The 19,263-nt window shown below is 41.1% G+C and overlaps 1 protein-coding gene across 4 annotated transcripts in view; it reads right to left on the bottom strand.

The window, feature by feature from the left end:
* KCNIP4 (potassium voltage-gated channel interacting protein 4) overlaps positions 1-19,263 on the bottom strand; it is a 478,128-nt gene that overhangs the window by 277,538 nt on the left and 181,327 nt on the right. Inside the window, exon 1 of one of the 4 annotated variants that reach the window (XM_018561752.1) lies at positions 5,605-5,838. The exons of the other annotated variants lie outside the window; for them this stretch is intronic. Within the exon in view, the coding sequence (XP_018417254.1) occupies positions 5,605-5,704 (100 nt within the window). The 5' untranslated portion in view covers positions 5,705-5,838. Of the gene's footprint in view, positions 1-5,604; positions 5,839-19,263 lie in introns of those variants that run through there. 4 annotated transcript variants of the gene reach the window in all.

Consider the following 19,263-nt stretch of genomic DNA (forward strand, 5'->3'; position numbering starts at 1 on the left):
CGTTAATGAAGCTGAATAGCTGCAGAAATAGCTGTACCCTTGGAGCAGAAGCCGGGGTTCCTGAGCACCACAAATGAGCCCTTAGGAAAAAGATGGAAATGGACACAGAAGTGGAAAATATTCTAGAAGTAGGTAAAGGCCATTATAACTCATTGAATTTTTGTTTTGCTTTTTGGTATTTGACTAGTGGCAGTTGTCATTGCACTGTATGTATTCATTAAAATAAAAACAGCGCTCCCTGCTAGTATGTTCTGGCGTACAACATTATTCCATACTACCTCATAAGATTCACGGCAGCCAACTGGAAAAATAGATGATTACATGTCATACAAGTTATTTGCATTAACACCATGTTTACATAATACTTTCCATTTACATATTTATAAACCCTGATTTATGTGTCACTTGTCAAGTGTCAATCCAATATAGTCCTGCTGTCTGTCTCCCATAGCTATATGTTCCCGGTGACTACATATGCCATTATAGAAATAAAGTGTCACTACACCTGTAGACAAAACACCCTAAATTACCCCCCTCTCCCTCCCAATTCCTAAATGAGGAAGATAAATGAAGCTTGTCACAGGCACAGTGCTCTTCTGCACTGGCCATCTATCTTTTTTACACTGCCCATATATCTCTTTTGACAGGCCATGTATCCCTTCTACACTGGCCATCTATCTCTTCTACACTGGACATGCATCTCCTCTGCACAGGCCATGTATCTCTTCTGCATTGGTCATGTATCTCTTCTGCACAGGCTGTTTATCTTATTTACACAGGGGCGGTACGGCCACCCCAAGGCCGGGGGGGCCCACTGACAGGGGAGGAGGTGGAGGAGGCCCGGACCCAGCAGCGTTTACTGACCTGCGCACTGCGTTACATTACTGACCTCAGCACTCTGCGTTTATTATTATCGCTCCCTCCCTCAGCCCCTCTGCTGGACCTGGCCGGCCGCACTGAACAATCGGGACCCAAAGCAGAGGCTGCACTGTAGTCAGGCAAATAAGACGGCCGTCTCGGCCCACGCAGGGGCTTTGCAGCTGCCTAATTTGTGTGAGTACAGACCACCCAAGGCTGGCAGCGAAGGAAATATCCCAGAAGGAAGGGCCAGGTGAGTGCGTTGTACCCCGGGGGAGAGCCAGGGGGGCAGTAGGCCAGTGGGATTCACTCACCCCGCCCCCACTTGGGCGCGGGGGGTTGTGGCCCGAGATATCTTGCACCAGGGCCCCACCCCTCAAAGATAAATCTTGCACCAGGGCCCTTTGTTTCTTAGGTCCACCACTGGTTCTACACAGGCCATCAATCTCTTCTACACTGGACATGTATCTCTTTTGCACTAGCCATACATCTCTTCTGCACTAGCGATGTATCTCTTCTGCACTGGCCATGTATACCTTCTACATTGGCCATCTATCTCCTCTACACTGGCCATCCATCTCTGCTAAACTGGCTATGTATCTCTTCTGCATTGGCCATGTATCTCTTCTGCACTGGTCATGTATCCGTTCTACACTGGCCATTTATCCCTTCTACACTAGCCATGTATCTCTTCTGTAATGGCCATTTATCTCTTCTACACTGGCCATATATCTCTTCTACACTGGCCATATATCTCTTCTACACTGGCCATATATCTCTTCTGAATTAGCCACGCATCTCTTCTACACTGGCCATATATCGCTTCTGTACTGGCTATGTATCTCTTCTATCTGACACTCCTCAAAGATAATTTTTAAAGCTTCTGCAACTGATGATTTCCTTACTACAACAGCGATCAGAGGCATGGGCAGCAGGAAAGTTGAGTATCTGACTTTTTCTTTGTAGGGAGCCCTTTATTTCACATGTTGGTTTTAGTGACAGAGTCTTTAAGCGAATGGCCAAGGTAGAAATGTTGAAGTGTTTACATATCCTTAACATGTATTAGATGAGCTTTAAAAAAGCACTCAACCTCTAGAGCTGCAGGTACTATGCAGTAATTAATTCGCATATTTTACTGCTGAAGCACTGAAGTAATTCAAGTTCCTCTCTCAGCACCTTATCTCTCTGCAATACCTTTACATTAGATATTTTAAAGGGTGAAGGCTACTGAGCCATTGCTGGGAACTGGGAGTAGTGTGAATGGAGCTGCTGAGAGAGTAACTTAAGGGCTAGTTTACACCATATTCATTGTGGTTGCACTAGCAATCTTTCCCAGTGCAGTCTCAATACACAGACAAGGCATAAACTCTTGTTTTCAGTGAAGACAGTTCACGCCAATGCACTGCGGTGGTGTGCGTTGAAAAACGCACACCACCAGTGAAGGGTTTTGCAATGCAAGCCACACAGAGGTGAAAAAACTAAATTAAATGTCACTTGTGAGCTTTTTAATAAAATTTCCCCAAAAAATAAACAGTGTTATGTGCCAGCAGCTGTGCGTTCAGTGCGGCTGGCTAGAGCGAGCCCTAAATGACACTTATTATTTCTGCTTTGAACTTTAAGGATGAACTGCTCCACAGTGCTTGCAGCTACAGAGTTCAATGAGGCTTGTTATGAAGCTCAATTAGTGCTTACTGTTGTTATGTAAAAGCTGGAATGTCTATAGCCTGCCCACAGGTTCACTAGCCATTATTATGAAACAAAAGCTTTGTTTCATAATAATTATGATACTTTCTGTAGCTCCCAGTATCCCAAATATGTGTCTGTGACAATGTAGGCCACTGTGTTCCAGAGACATCCTCTCTTTGCACTTACCACAACTTTTCACATACAAACTGGGGAGCATAAGAGGGAGGTTGCACATTGTTAGAGCTGTAATCCCAAACTGTAAAAAGTCAAAAAGCCTGCTAAATCTGGCTGAGAGGAATTGCATATATATAGTCATGGCCAAAAATATTGGCACCCCTGCATTTCTGTCAGATAGTGCACCACTTCGCACAGAAAATTGTTGGAATTACAAATGTTTAGGCATTTTCATGTGTATTTCTTTTGTTTGTATTGGTGTGACACAAAAAAAGTGGAGAAAAAAAGCCAAATCTGACACATTCTATGCATAACTCCAGAAATGGACTGGACAAAATTATTGGCACCCTCAATTCATATTTGGTAGCACAGCCCTTGGAAAAAATAACTGAAATCAATGGCTTCCTGTAACCATCAATGAGTTTCTTACACCTCTCTACAGGAATTTTTGAGCACTCTTCTTTCGCCAGATTGGAAGGGTTCCTTTTCCCAAATGCTGTTTTGAGATCTCTCCACAGGTGCTCTATGGGATTCAGATCTGGACTCATTGCTGGCCAGTCCAGTACACTCAAGTGCTTTGTCTGAAACCATTTCTGGGTGCTTTTTGACATGTGCTTTGGGTCATTGTCCTGCTATAAGACACATGACCACCCCAGAATGCTTTGGTAGTCTTCAGATTTCATAAGGCCATGCACACAGTCAAGACATCCAGTGCCTGAAGCAGCAAAGCAACCCCAAAACATCAGTGAACCGCCACCATGTGTGACTGTAGGGACTGTATGTTTTTTTTTATTTAAAAGGCCTCATTTCTTTTTCTGAAAACAGTAGAATGACAGGCTTTACCAAAAAGCTGTAATTTTGTTTTGTCTGTACACAACACATTCTCCCAAAAGGATTTTGGCTTCCTCAGGTAAGTTTTGGCAAACTCCACTTTTCTGCGCAAGGTAACTGATGTAAGTGACACCTAATTCAGCCTTCTTCATACGTGCAGTCATTCAATGTTTGAAAAGTCAGAGACATTAACCCACTCATTGCTGATCAATGCTGCCAACTGACTCCAAGCTGTAATTAAAAACCAGTAAAGGCTTGTAGCTTTTCAGTAACATGGAAACAAAATGCTTTCTGCTTATCTGAAACCCCCAAAGCAATTGCTATTTGTGAAGTGAGAGAAGAATTAAATACAACATAAGATAAATAAAACACAAGCACCTCAGTTGTCTGACACTTAAAGTGTGAAATCTAAAGTGGGATATTCCCAAAGCAATTATCCAAGCACAGAAAACACAATCGCTTCTGTTACTTCCAATGGACATGTATGCTGCAAGACTGGAGATTTCTGCCTGTGATTAAACAGTTCCACAGGTAATGTTAAATCTCTCACATTAATGAACCAAGAGCACTGACATGTAATGTGATCACGCTGAACTTGACTGGCAAGTTGTGGAAGGCACAGCTTCAACAAATGAGAGATTGCATATCATGCCCCGGGCATTCAAACATCCTCAGATCTGCCAATCAGATTGCAGTCTGTTGGGGTAACATCAAAGCAAGAATTACAGAACCCTTCTCCAACCAAGTTGTGAGTATGATAAGCGATTACTAATCTTGTGTGTAAACCCTTTTTAAAATATCATATACAAAATATCAGCTAAAAGGATCTATATTATTATGGAAATGAATACAAGCTGTATATTTAATTTTTAACTGTTTCTTTATTAGGCATATTTCACATGGAAGTGGAAAAATAAGCAGTGACATTTCAAAATAATGCAACTCATAGCAAGTTTTACCACTTTAATGCATTGAAAGCTTCAGGAAAGATAATTACTCACTGGCTGATACAGGTTGCCACACTTTGCAGATAGTCCTTAAAAAATAAACCTGCATTTTAATACATATGTCTGTTATTTAAAGTGACACTGAACTCATGTATCTTATTTGGGTATCACTCGGCTGTAGATCCTCAAATCATCTCATAATTCATACTGACACTGTCCTTTCTTCTAGAGGGTGGCCACTTTTGTTTCCCCATGGTCCCTGTGTGTGTTGTAAAGTAGCCACTGCTCCAAGCTCACTCCGGTGATAGACTACAATCTAATGTTTAGTTTACTAATTTTGTATTGAGATTGTAGTCCATCACAGGAGTGAGCTTGGAGCGGTGGCTACTTTACAACACACACAGGGACCATGGGGAAACAAAAGTGGCCACCCTCTAGAAGAAAGGACAGTGTCAGTATGAATTATGAGATGATTTGAGGATCTACAGCCGAGTGATACAAAAATAAGATACATTTTTGTTAAAAGTGAAGGTACTAGAATGTATTTTTAAGATTTAACTCCTGAGTTTAATATCACTGTAATAAAGAACATAACAATATGTAAAGAACAGCATCCCATACCCACCAGTCAGCAGTCACCTTTCATTGACTAGGCTTCTCTAAACTGAATGTGGTACCAGATTGGTTGGGATGAGTTAATGTAGATCATTTCTCTTTGCAATTCTTTGTTAAATAAACCCCACTGTGTCTTAAGTTCTTTTCATCTTTTATTAAACACAATGGAAACAAAGGTTCTATTGTGTTAATGGTTGAGAGTTGACATGCATTATACATCAGCATTCTTCGACTGCGTTAATGGGTGCCACCTGCATGGCGTTCTGTTATCACAAAGTATTTACACACTTTCAAAGCAACGACTAGTGCATGACATTAAGGTGGACTATAAATGAATGCTTGATGAGCCTAAGTGCTTCAGACGTACAAATCACTTGCACATATACACTACAAGGTACACAAATAAGCTAACTTTTCTTTTTTTTTTTTTAATGAGAGAAACATGAGAGCAATGCATAGTTATAAAGTTCTGGAAAAAGAATCACTGCCTTACCTTCAATACCAGATTCAATAAGCCCAAATTGTTCCAATAATTTCACAAACAGAACAATCACGATCAGAACGGCTATCATTTCAAGACCTTCCAAGTTCATGGCGAGTTAGGTCATGGTCTGACCACAGTCAGATACTACAGAGATCTTCTCACAGGCTTTCTTTCTCAAGCCATTAAACTACATTAGGAAGGCTGCTGCCAGTCAGCTGTAGGCAGCAAGGGAGAGGGAGAGAGAGAGAGTGTGTTTCTGTGTGAATACAGTGCCTCCTGTCTATGCTAGCAGAGGCCAGAAGTGGCAGACGGCTAAACTCAGGCCTGTCAGGATTACCCATATGCTCGTTATCACTCTTACACAGAAAGACAGCCATGCATTAAAGAAAGTGACGATCACCCGAAGACCCAGTAGGTCAGACAGCAAACATCCTCACTAAAAGTGATGCGTAAGGACTGACAGCAGCACACCTGGGAAATTTTTCCCCCTTTTAATTTAGCTGTGTTATGGTTCAGAGTGTTGTGGATTGGCAGTTCCCTTGGTAACCACATGTAATATCTAAAGCAAATCTAGATTTGATACTTAGGTAAAACTGTATATGGAGTCTAGTGGTTAAATGCAGACTAACAAAGACTTTGAAAAACATTCGGAAAACTCCTGTTCAAGTCAGTTCCTTGTGACCTTGGACTGCTCACTTTATACATTGTTGTATATCATCCAGGTGTGTTGGCCCTATTGCTAGTGCTCTGCTGGCAGGGCAAGGAACTAAGCGATTAGGGTTTTGTGCATACCAAATCACTGGGCTGAACCAGCTCTTTCATCCTTGGGCACCAGGAAGTACTTGGCAAGTTCCAAAAATTCCATGAATTACACTTTGGGTGGCCACACAAATGAGCCTATATTTTGTACAAGTCAACAATAATATAATGAATGAAAATGATTATTGTCAAATGATTTTCCAGTACAAATGGACTTTTTCTCTCTGTTGGTGGCCCTTTTTATTCACGTTTAGGAATCCAAACACTTGTAAACTACTGTAGCTGTGGTAGGTAAAATGTCAATATCAGTTGGGAGTCTGCTTGCACAGGTACAACTTATGATTGTAAATAAATATTTTATCTAAAAGGAATGACATAAAGTGGTGGAACAACATGGGATAGCTTTATCAATCATTAATTTACAGCCATTATACAAAATAACAGGGCCATTGTAAACATTTTGTCTACAAAACAATGGAGATGGTATGGCCACCCTCACATAGTAGAGCCTCCATAAAGTAGAAGCTACTCAAGACTGCTTTGCACTTCAACTGTACAAAAAGACAATGGGTTGATTTCTAACCAGGTTTCAAACTAGCATGTGTTCCTATATCTACAGTTCTTGTGGTGTAATACTGATAATGATACTTCCAGGACAGTTTGGCTCCCCCATGGTATCTTACAACCCTAAACCTATCTGCTAAATTATACATGAAGCTTCATCCTCTACATTTACACCAACTAACGTGGCTACTAGAGGAAAGCACTTGCCCAAATGATCTAAAATTGATAGTAAATAAATATACAGTGTCCATAAATATAGTGGAGCAGCAGTATTACAAGTTATGTTCCATCTACCTTTGTTCCCAAGAGGCTATTGGCTGCCACATGTTCATCATATACATTACCACCAATTGAACTGGGAGAATGTAAAAGAAAACTGTTGTTGATAAGACTTTTTTTTTTATTTATAACTGCCCTAAACTTTCCACCTCTACCTCTGTTCACATTTTTTTTGGCAGTTTGAAGCAAAAATGTTTAGTACCTAGTCTAGAGGGCTACTATCCTTCCCCATGCCTGCCCAACCTTTCCCACGGACAATCAAGAGGGACTGTGTCATCAAAGCCTTCCTTAGAAGAATGCACGATATTCTCACATCACAGATGTAGTGCCTAAACTGCAGTGTTTAAAGTGGACCTATACTCAAAAAGTGAAACTCCACTGTCGAATATATTGTTAGGTTAGTTGTGGCTTTGCAATACCCTGAAAATCTTCTATCTGCCTTAAATTCCTCCTGAGAAGTAGCAGTGAGCTTCCTGACATGTGGATTTGCCTAGCTGCCTGTCTGCAGTATGAGATCTTCAAAGGCTTCATTCACATGGGGAGTTCAATGATTCCTGCAGAAAGTACCTACAGATTCCTGTGGCAGGAATGTCAGGTGGCCACGTTCAGATGCTGCCTCTGTACCCAAGGAAGTAAATGACAGGGCAATAGCGGCCCCATCTGTAAGTGGCAGTCCAGATGTAACCACGATCTGTGGCTTTTGCACCTGTTCTGTTGGTTATTGCTCACTCCCCTTATCAGTCACCAATTCACCATTTATCGATTATGAAGGGGCAGGTCTGATATGGGGAAAGAAAGCTTTGCTCTTTTACTAGAATGGTCGCTGCCACACAAAAACACAGCACTGAATGTGGCATGGTAAATCAGTCTAGCAGGGAGGATCAACTGCAGTTAAAAAACTTTAAGAACTAACTAATTCATAATACACATAGTTTTTCAAAGCTACCTACCTACAAAAACAGCACTACATACAAAGGGTTATGGACGCAAATGATTCTGGATACTCGAGGAACATGGACACTAATACTAGATGTCAAAGGGTTGTAACAACAAACATCACCAAATGCGATGGGGACATATGGACAAAAAATGCTGGATGCCAGGAATTGCATACAGAAACACTAGAAGGTGTGGCACGCCATAAATAGGTCATTGGGACTGTGAGACTGGGAAGTCCTCTTTGCAGATAATGGAGACATAGCAAAAACACCTAACTGGAAATTTAATATAAAGATTTGCAGGACAGAGGAAACCACCAACATGACCAACAAATACATTACATTACACTTGGGGTGCATTATGGGTGGTGCATTGTGACGTGATCTTGCTGAGCACGTTAAATATAATTTAGTATATTCTTTGGTGATGTATGTCTTGTCAGCAGTTTTATTATTTTGCATTTTATTGCTGGTTTCTGGCAATGCACAGAGGCACCGCTAATACTTTTTCTCTGTGGAAATGTAAAACTTTTGGCTGTTGAGTTCAAGCCCTGTCCCGGATGTGCTTTCCAATATATGGGGACGTTCCATTTTTTTCTGTTGAGTGACTGGGTGTTCAGTTCAAATTTATATTCTTTGGAAGGATTTCTAGTTGTGTGGAAAGCTTCAGTGTCCCTGCCAGTCAGTAACTCAATCACCCATACATACAGATCCTTAATGTGAATCTCCCATACATACACAAACACGACCCATCTATTGTTTTCTAAAGTTCTAACAGAGAAGTGAAGCATTGTTTTCCACTAAGGTAAAAAAATAATGTTCTGCCATTTTTTGGTTTGTACTGATAAGCTGATACTGAGTGTCTTGTACACATTGTCAAGTAAAATAAATAAGTATATATTGCTCTAACATTTGAGGAGCAGCCAGAAAAAATGTCAGGGACATTAGAAAAGGTAGCATCATCAGCAGAAAGTGTATGATCAGCAGCAGTGGCAAGAATTCTGTGCAATACACAAACTTGTTCAAGTATAACTTTTTTAACTTCCTAGTTACAGTAGAATGACAAATCTGACACTATGACTTTAAGTCAAGGTATCGCTTATTCCTTGTTCTCCTCACACCTTCATTGAAGCCTCCAGTAGTCTCTATCTGCATTGTTCCTGTTATTGGTTGAAAGTGGCACGGGTGGCGGTGGCTCAAGGTTTTCCTCTTAATCCCCAAAAACTGAATAACTGAGGAAACAAAGGAGGTGGACGAACACTACCAAAGTATGGCAGCTAATGAGTTCCACATAGAAATGTACTGCTGTGATCATAGCGCCCTTGGACAAGCTAGAAGTGGTAAAGTTGAACAAGGGTTACTTGATGCCACAACTTCTGCTATTTGATCCAGTAGTACAATTGTTGACATATCTGACCAAGATAATGATGTAATGGTATACAGAAGGTGAAAATTGGCTAAAGTACATGAGAAGGAGACATCTGAAGAAGAAAGGGGTGTTAAAAAAAGATAAGCAAGTGAAGCATATTACTAAAAAGTCTAATTATCCACAGAGCTCTGCAGTGTGGTTCATTAAACATATCTGCTGTTGACAACACCATTGTGTTTGCAGCCTCTGCCCATAGTGCATTAGCCATGGTAAAACTACCAGCTATTTGGATACCATATGCATTCACAAACACTAGAATCTGCACCACAGAGCTCAATGGAAGAACCACCTCAATGAGAACAAAAGGCCCGCACTCCTCCTCTTCCATCATCCATCCATCATCACCCTTACCCACAACTTTCTTCTGTTGCATACGATCCTTTGAAACCTGAAAAGAGGAGCAGCAGCGGCAGCAACTACCTCAACTCAGAGTTTTTTTTAACCACAGCGGCCATACTTGGATGAAGGCAGCAATCATGGGCCACAACATGATTACTGACTACATTGGGGCCAGGGCTAATATGAACATTCTCAGTAGTAAGGGCTCGATGGACTATTGGGTGTCCAGACTGGACAATTGGCAGGAGCTTGCTTAGTATGAGCTGCCTGAGAGGGATTTCAGCGCAGAAGATTTTGTTATGGAGAGGTGATTCCACCTTTCCCTGACAATGTGGACTGGCTCACTTTTATTAAAATGAACCACACAATGTTTCTGCAGCTCAACCTCAGCTGCCAATTTTTCAATGTTTGCTGCAGGGTTAATCCTGCATTGTGTCTCTGGCGCTAAAAAATATTTATAGCTTTTGTCTCTCAGCTAATGCACTGTCATTTCTATTTCAAGATAAAACCTGCCTCACCTAACCCTTTTCATTTTCTACCTAACTATTCTTCTTACACACTGTCCATCCACTGTACATTATTTGGGGCTATCGTCTCACAGATAGTTCTATATTTCTTTGGCTATCTCTATCCTACCTTGTCTATCTCTATTTATTGCGTATTTAAGGGCTCATGTACTGTTCTGATACTAGAAATTGTCTACCAAACACATACCTGAGGTCTATATTTTGAATATCTTGGTAATAATTGGGGACACGGGCTGGGAGAGGATTCGGGGAAAGTGGGGTTGTGGTTTTGAAGACAAAGTTGTGTGGTATTGCAAAAAAAAGGCTTATAAAATAGACTTTTAAATGTTTTGCCACTAGCCAATTTGTACGAAGTTGAGGGCTTTAGCTTTTCTGTTTTTAGTAGGTAACCTTCCTATAGCTTTTAAATCTGTTGTGGCTGCTATTTCCATTGGTCAATTCAAGACCATTACACCTTGATAAAAAAAAATCTATTACACATCCAAAATATACAGTATGATGCCAGCTGATGCTCTCTGTGACAATCACACTGTTCTGTAACACCACATACATCCTAAAGGCATCTCCCAAACATGTAATTTAAAGAGCTGGTGTTTTTTCCATATTGCCTGTAAAGCCATATAAAAAGACTAAGTTCCAACTGTGCAGTATTTTTCAAAGAATTGTTTTGTTTTTTTAAAGTGGCACTCAACTCTGAAGTTACATCTTATAAATGCGTTCAATCACCTTAACTACAACAAACCTTATTTGTGTATCATCCGGCCTTAGATCCTCAAATCAAATCTGAATTCATGCTGACACTGTCCTTCCTTCCAGAGGATGAATACTGTTGTTCCCCATGGTCCCTGTGTGTGTGTTGCAAAGTAGCCACCCCTCTAAACTAATTCTCGTGATGGACTACAATCTCATGTTTAATTTGCTAATTTATATTGAGATTGTAGTCCATCACTGGAGCGAGCTTGGAGCGGTGTCTACTTTACAACACACACAGGAACTCTGGGGAACAAAAACAGTCACCCTACAGAAGGAAGAGGCACACAGAGATGATTTGAGTGATACACAAATAAGCTACATTTTTGTTAATAGTTAAGGTACTTAAGGTACACAACAGCCAGTCAACCGTCATTTTTAAATGGAGTTTAGCATTAGCATCATAATTAAAGATATATAGAGTAAGCAAAGCACATCCAAAGAATGCTTTTGCAGTTAATTTGAATTCAACTTATACAGACATGAGGTCCTTAAAGGGGTTCTAAACCCTCCCGTTTTTTTTTTTGCCTATATCTACTGCTATTAAGCAGTAGATATAGGCAAACAGTTTTAAAAAAACGCTTTAACAGCGGTTCAAACTTACCTTGTTTTTGCTGTGCGCTCCCGCCCGATAATACGAAACTGTTCGATCGGCCGCAAAGCATCTTGGGGCGGGCGCATGCGCAGTTTGGATTCTCGGCTGGGAGACGAGCAGAGACGCAAGGTAAGTCTATGGACGCGTGCACCCGCATGCAGACACCGTATGCGGCTGTGTTGGCCACTTGGCGTCCCTGTTGCCAATGGTACCCTGTGCTCGCCATGGCAACAGGGGTGAGGGGGCGCAGCCAGGCTGGCCCCGGCTGCACCCCCTCCTAGCTGCACCTGAGGCGAGTGCCTCACTCACCCCATGGTAGCTACAGCCCTGGGTGTGCACACCTCAAGCGCAACACCGAAACTGCAACAGTGGGCACAGTTGCTGGTGGAGGGCTCACAAAGATCTCTCTGTGACTGACTCAGGGATACAGAGTGCAGCAGTACTTCCCACTTTCATTCCTCACATAACAGCAACAGGTACTCTTTAACAGAAAACATGGTGCTTCTTTTTTCTGCAAACTTGACTATTGATTGTTGTGAGTAAATCATTGCAATAAGCAGCCAGAGTCCTTATAGAATACAAGAGATGAGCTTTTTCTTTCCTTAGGGGCACAGCTGATATATATCAATTTTGCAAGTGCATATTACACTTATTTTTATTATATGAACACAACATTATTCACCAACAAGAAATAGGTCACAAAATGTTTACTTGATTGTCTACAGAGAATCCCATCTGATCCTCCCAGCAGTGGCAGCTTATCATAGCAGGGCTCTATAAGTTGTTAATTACATTTTAAGGAGTGTGACCAACACCACAGAGATGACTGGTTATCACACATTGTTAGATGCCTCTGACTGAAATGATGTCACTTAACACAGCAGATCTTCTTCTCTTTATTATATGACAGCATCACTTCTATATGCTTATCTACTGTAAGAAGACATAAACGCCTATAAATAGTTGGAAAGTATGCATGCTAAAGGGAAAAAGACCCCCTTGGCACACAACAACACACAGCTCAGCTTCCCTGAACTTCCTGTCCAATACAGGATCACAGGGACAGAACAGTCTCCAGCAGCTCCAGAAGCCCATTTACTCAATGACTTATCAGAGATATGACTTATCACTTAACAGATAACTTAGTCTGAGATTTTTATAAGGCAAAGGCAGTCTGAAAACAATCTTTGCCTTGTGTTATATCTTTAGCTAACCCACAGTGCCCTGAAAATCCATTGTCACATATTAAATATGTATTTGTAAAACAAAGGTTGTACATATATAATTAAAAAAAGAAATATGAAACAACAGTTGAAATAGTATAAAAACTTCAAAAAATATTTTCATTGTCTTTTAAACTAAAACCTCCATTCCCCTGTACTGGTGTAAACTTGCCTATAACAAGAAGAAGGAAAGAAAAATTAATTGGAAGACTCATTTTTATCGACAGTCATTTATAAACCACTTTAGTTATAGTTTTCTTTTATTAATGCTATGTCACCTGAGAGTCATTTATTTAGTGAAAATTGTTATTCATGCAGCTGCTTGTGAATTTTCTCCAAAATACTACAGCATCCATAACCAGTGACTAGAACTCGATAATTGGATTTGAACATGATCTTTTTTATACAAGACATGTCTGAATTACAAGTTATATGTACCAGGTTCTCTAAACCCTAAATAATGCATTTACTAAAGATTCATATAAATACTGTATTGTAAACCCACTACTAATAACGTTTATTTCTATGTAAGAATATATCTGTACAGATGGAAATTAGACATTTTTCAAGAGAATGCCAGAGACTGCAAAGTTACAACAGACTTACAGACTTACAACAGGCACTTTTTGGGCTCCCCCTGGGATGCTGGCAGTAGATCTGTCTTGTCTTGGGGATCTAAAAGGGTGGTCATCCAATAGTGGGCCCCCTCTTTGATGATCTGAATCCTGGAGTCCTAGCCCAGACATTTGAGCATAAAAGACCCCATTCACAAACTGTCTGCAGCAGAGGATCCGATTCCCGAGTAATCAATGCCACTGAGGACAACAGTGTCCTCAACAATCTCACCACACCAACTCCCGGGCTTTGGGAGTGGTGAAACATCTCCCAAGAAGCTTGCACTATTTCCTTGTCCTCCTTATTGCCAGCATCCCTCCCTTTCCTCATAATTATCCTCTGCCTCCTGCTACCTCTGCCTCACAGCGATGGAGGCAGTATGCAAATGATCCTGCTGGTCCTGAGGCAGGAGAAAGTCCTCTTCTTCCTCCTCTTACTGTGCCACTAGTGCCTGGTCTATCAGGAGGAACATAAGAGAGAACGTATCGCTAATCCCTGCTTTGTCACAGCTCACCATTTTAGCCGCCTCACCAAAAGGTAGCAAAATGCAACACACATCCTGAATGATAGCCATTGTCCTGTTGAAAAGAATTCCAGCTCCCCAGAGCTCATTAACGGCACATTGCTGTGGGCACAGCCTCCGAAGCATGGACAAAGTTGGGTTCCAGTACGTGGGGGTGTCACAGATGAGGCAGCTCATGTTGGTGTTTTATTTCTGCTAGGCAAGCCATGGCTGAGTATGACCACCTAAAGTGGCCACAAATCCTTCTGGCCTGACGGAGGACCTTCTGGAAGCTATGGTATTTAATAATGAGCTGCTGCACCACCAGGTCGAGGACATGTGCCAGGCATGGTATTTGTTACATTTTTCACAAGCAAATTGCAGGCAGCTGGTTAGTCAGGTTGAGTTCAACCAATGAAAAATAAAAAATTATGAAAACTTGCATCCACAGAAACCTATGCCCACAGCTGACCCAGAGAAAGCCACAAAAAACCTCATAAAGTTAGGCCAAATTTGCTTCAACAGGGCAAAAATCCTTCATCATCCCCAAAGGCAATCAAATTCTACGGATCAACAATCTGTAGTGTTTTAACTTATAAATATTGATAACCAGTTATATTTTGTGGATTTCAAAAACACATCTGGTCTTTTTTAAAACAAACTAAATCAGTGGTTTAAACTATCCCCTCTGAAAGACTATTCCACATTTTGCCATGTTACACTAAAGAATCCTTTCTGTACAGTATGTGGCAGTTAAACCTCTTTTCCTCCACACAAAGAGTGCCTCCTTGTCATTGCAATGATCTAAAAGTGAACAACTTTGCACCAAGTTCACCATATGGACTATTTATGTACTTATGCAAGGTGATTATACCCCCTTAAATGCCTCTTCTGAAGGGAAAATAAATCTTTAAAAGGAGAACTATGAGGTGAGTGCTTTTCACTCACCTCATAGTTCTATCCGACCTGTGACAATGAGACTGTCACAGGTCGGCTCAGTAGATCGGGAGGTGAGCGAACACATACTGGCGTTCGCTCACCTCTCGATCCTGTCACGGCTCTCTGCCGTGACAGGGGAGGAGCTGGATTTCCCCCCTCCCCGCTCCGATCCGCCAGTGCTGACTGGTGGAACGGACGGGGGAGGGGCGGGTACAGCTTGCTCTGCCTTTAGATAGGCAGAGCCAGCTGTCAGTCACGCAGTTGGGCGGATCCCGGCACAATTGTCGGGATCCGCTTCAGCTGCGGCGTCTCAGTATACCGCGAGCTGTAGCTCGCGGTATACTGAGCCTAGGGTGACGGAAGGACGCTAGTTTGTGTCCTCCCATTACCCTAAGGAGAACTATGGGGAAAAGACTTAACCCCATAGTTCTCCTTTAAAAGAGAACTATGGCCCAACCTTTTTTTGTCATAGTTCTCTTTAGGATCACAGGAGGACATATACCAATATCCTCCTGTGACCCAAAACTCAGCATATAGTTGGGATCCACCCTGCCACCTGATTGACAGCTGGCTCTGCCTCCTCCCCTGTCCGTTCTTTCAATCAGTGCTGGAGGAATAGGGAAAGGGGGGAGTCCCTGCAGGGAGCGGTGATTGACAGTCGCTGCTCTCTGCAGGGAGAAGATCGGGAAATCAGCTATCAGCGGTATGTGGCCGTCAGTTCCCGGTCAATAGAGCCGATGTCTGACAGCTTCAGTGTCACACATCGGTTCTAATTATGGGGATCTGTCTTCTGAATTCCAACATGCCACTTTTTAGAACTGTTGCTGAAAACTAAACTGCATATTCAAGATGGTGACTTATTAATGTTTTGTAGTGGGTCAGGATTAGGTCTCTCTGTCATAAATGTCTATACCTCTTTATATACAAGAAAGTATCTTGCTCATTCTACAAACATCAGCTTGGCATATCTGAAACTAATACAAAATATTCATACAGTATCCTGTGATAATAAACAATTATACAAATGAATAATATACTTTCTCTCTGCTATCTTTATTCTTGAAAACATAATCAAATATCGAATTATAATTTAAAATAGCTTTGCTTCCGTAGAAACTGACTTTGCTGGAGAAACTGTCAGTTTAACAGATATAGAGCCCCTGCACCTTCTTAGTATATTTATAGGATACTCCTAAACTGGAGTGAATATTTTTACATCAATTTCACTGATTAAATATGGTGAGAATTCAATTTCTACTATTAATTCATGCTTCACAAATCTGGGAATTACTCAGTTTACAGATATAATTAATCTTACAGGAAATAGCTTGTGGCAAACATTTTTACTTTTCTTGCAGCACTTAAATGAAGTTTCAACTTCCACAGTAAATAATAAAGTGTAAGGTTAAATTCCACAGGCAGCCTCTATCAACAAGAGTGCAGCAAAGGTCTTTATGAATGCAGATGCTGATATAAAATTTTTAAAAGGGCCACACCGGCCCTTTAAAAGGGCCACACCGATACCTATTTTAAAGAAAACTATCAAAAGGATCTATTTAAACAGCGTAATTACTTTGCCCCTATATATTCATTTGTCTTTCCCTGCAGACCGTCATTGTTTTTTTTCACTGATCCCATGTTATAATGCTGATTTTAACTAGTGTGTAATTATTCCTCTAAGTGTCATAAGCTGTCCCCAACACATAGTACAGCCAGCATTTCTCAAACATTTCAGTCACAGTACCCTTTAAAAATATTTCAAAATCTTGAGCCACACAAGTCTAAAATGTAAAATAAACAACGTGCGGCCTCACCAAAATCCATATCAGGCCCTTACCCCAGATGAGATCAGGGTTTTAAGTGGGGACCCCATGCAAAGCACACATAAAATGGCTTTTCACCTTCACATCAGAGGCCTCTGTTAATATCAGGGGCCCCCCCCCCCCATTCATATCAGAATCTCACCTTTCACATCAGGAACCCCCCTTTACATTGGAAGCCCGCTTTACATTAGGAGCTCAATCCTTTCACATCAGAGTCCCCCTATCACGCTAGGAGCCCCCTTCACATCAGACTTCCACTGATGAAATGTCTCCCCTTCACATCAGATGCCTGTCTGCTCCATGGAAAAACATGATGCCAGACATCCCAACTCTCCCGGACGCTCCAGGAGTCTCCCGCTATTAGATAGTGGCTCTCGGCTGCCCGGGAGAGAAACAGGTTTACTCTGCTTGATCTAGCAGAGTAAACCTTTCCCTGCGATCTGTTTTCTGATCTGCGATCTGTCATCATTGCTCACTGGAAGCAATGAATGATGGGATATGTAGTCTTCATCAAGCAGCATGAAAAGAGACACAAAGCACACTGGGAATTCAGGAACTTGATGAAGGTGATGGACAGATGGAAGGCAGCACTCACTACATAAATGGGATTTTTTCAAGCAAGCTTTGATTGCATTATCAACAACAACTCTAGTATGTAATCCTATTACAATGCTGATGTTATAACAGAATAGTACATGCTGTGACCTCAGAACTCCTTTAAAGCAGATTCAACATAAGACACTTTTTAGTACATGTTGACATCATCACAGAGAATGTATTCAGACCTGTTGGAGCCTCAGAATGATACATTTTACTTTAAAGGTTATATCCTGCAAACGTTTATTATAACAGAGGGTCAATGGAGGTTATACTGTTAGAAAGTCATTTTTCATACAAGGTAGCTTTATGAAGGGGAAGATCGGGGTGTATTTATTTGATCATTTATTTCTTTTTTAAGGCAATGTCAACACAAGGCATGGACTCCTAATTAAACAGTGACATAATTAGTGAGAATCTCCTCGGACCTGACAGAATCTCATTTTATTGTAAAGGTTATATCCTATGAGTGTTGGTTATTCGTTAATTCCCTGTGGTTATAGTACGACCTTGAGATCTCAGAAAAGGACAGCGGCAGTGAAGCATACAACTTCAGCGGAGATTCACTGTCCTACTAAACACAGTCCACTGGAAGACAGAAGACAAGACAACCATAAATCGAAGCGCAGCACAGAAAATAGGGCAGAGATCAGCTTCTCTTTAAAAAAATTAGTCAAATTATCCCATTATGACCAAAATAGTTTCAAATCTTCTGAGATGATAAAAATAGCGGTAACTGCTACCTTTATTAAAAGAATCATTAAAACACATCGAGGCCACAATCTAACTGCATATACACTGAGTGGCCAGTTTATTATGACCACCTGACGTTGCTAGAGGGCCAGACGCTTATAATAGGGAAGCAGGTTGTTTACCACGACAGTAGAAGTGATTTTTTTCTGAAGATTTGGGTAAACAACGCAATTTAACAGCCTTTGAACGTGGGATGATTGTTGACGCGAGCCATGGAGCGAGTATCAGCAAAACAGCAGAATTCGTTAAATGTTCAACACGGGCTCATTGTTAAAGTGTTTAAAGACTGGACTGTCAGACGAAAATCTGGGTCTGAACGTGCGAATTGTGGCCGTCAACGACTAGTCCATGTTAGGGCAGAACGGAGAGTGGCAAGACTGGTACAAGACAACAGAAGGGCAACAGTGCAGTGTCAGATTCCTCGCATCACCTTTCAACATCTTGTGGAGTCACGAGGCGGCCCAACGAAGTACTGATGGGGTGGTCATAATAATCTGACCACTCAGTGTACATTCTGCAGAAAACTTTCACCACCGGAGAGATTAATAACTTCAGGGTCTTTTTTTTAGCAAGTTAAAGGAGTTCCTGCAGTTGGCTGGCTTCAATAGTTTCTGGGTAACTGGCCCAGATATAAGAATGACTGCAGTTGTGGTACAATCTTGAGAAATCGAGATTGCGTCACATCAAGCAGCATGGAAAAAGACGCAAAGCACACTGGGAATGCGGGACGTTGTTGAAAGTGATAGACAGATGGAAGGCAGCATTCACTCAGCCCCGTGAGGGGGGGGCGTATTGTGGAACCTGTCCTTGGGGCGGGGCTAGTTTAAATTTTTTTTTTACTGTTTATTTTTATCACTTTTTATTTTTTTATTCAATTATTTCTTCTTTTTTTATTTTTATTTATTTAATTTTGTAAGCAATTTAATTTAATTTTTATTTAGCTTTTTACTTTTTTATAGTTTTTATCTTATTATTGTTTATTTTTTATAATTATTTTCTTATTTTTTACTTTTTAATCACCTTTTTATTTTTTTAT

This window comes from Nanorana parkeri, unplaced genomic scaffold, assembly GCF_000935625.1.
Source record: "Nanorana parkeri isolate BGI_ZX_2015 unplaced genomic scaffold, ASM93562v1 scaffold543, whole genome shotgun sequence".
Classification (NCBI taxonomy): Eukaryota; Metazoa; Chordata; class Amphibia; order Anura; family Dicroglossidae; genus Nanorana; species Nanorana parkeri.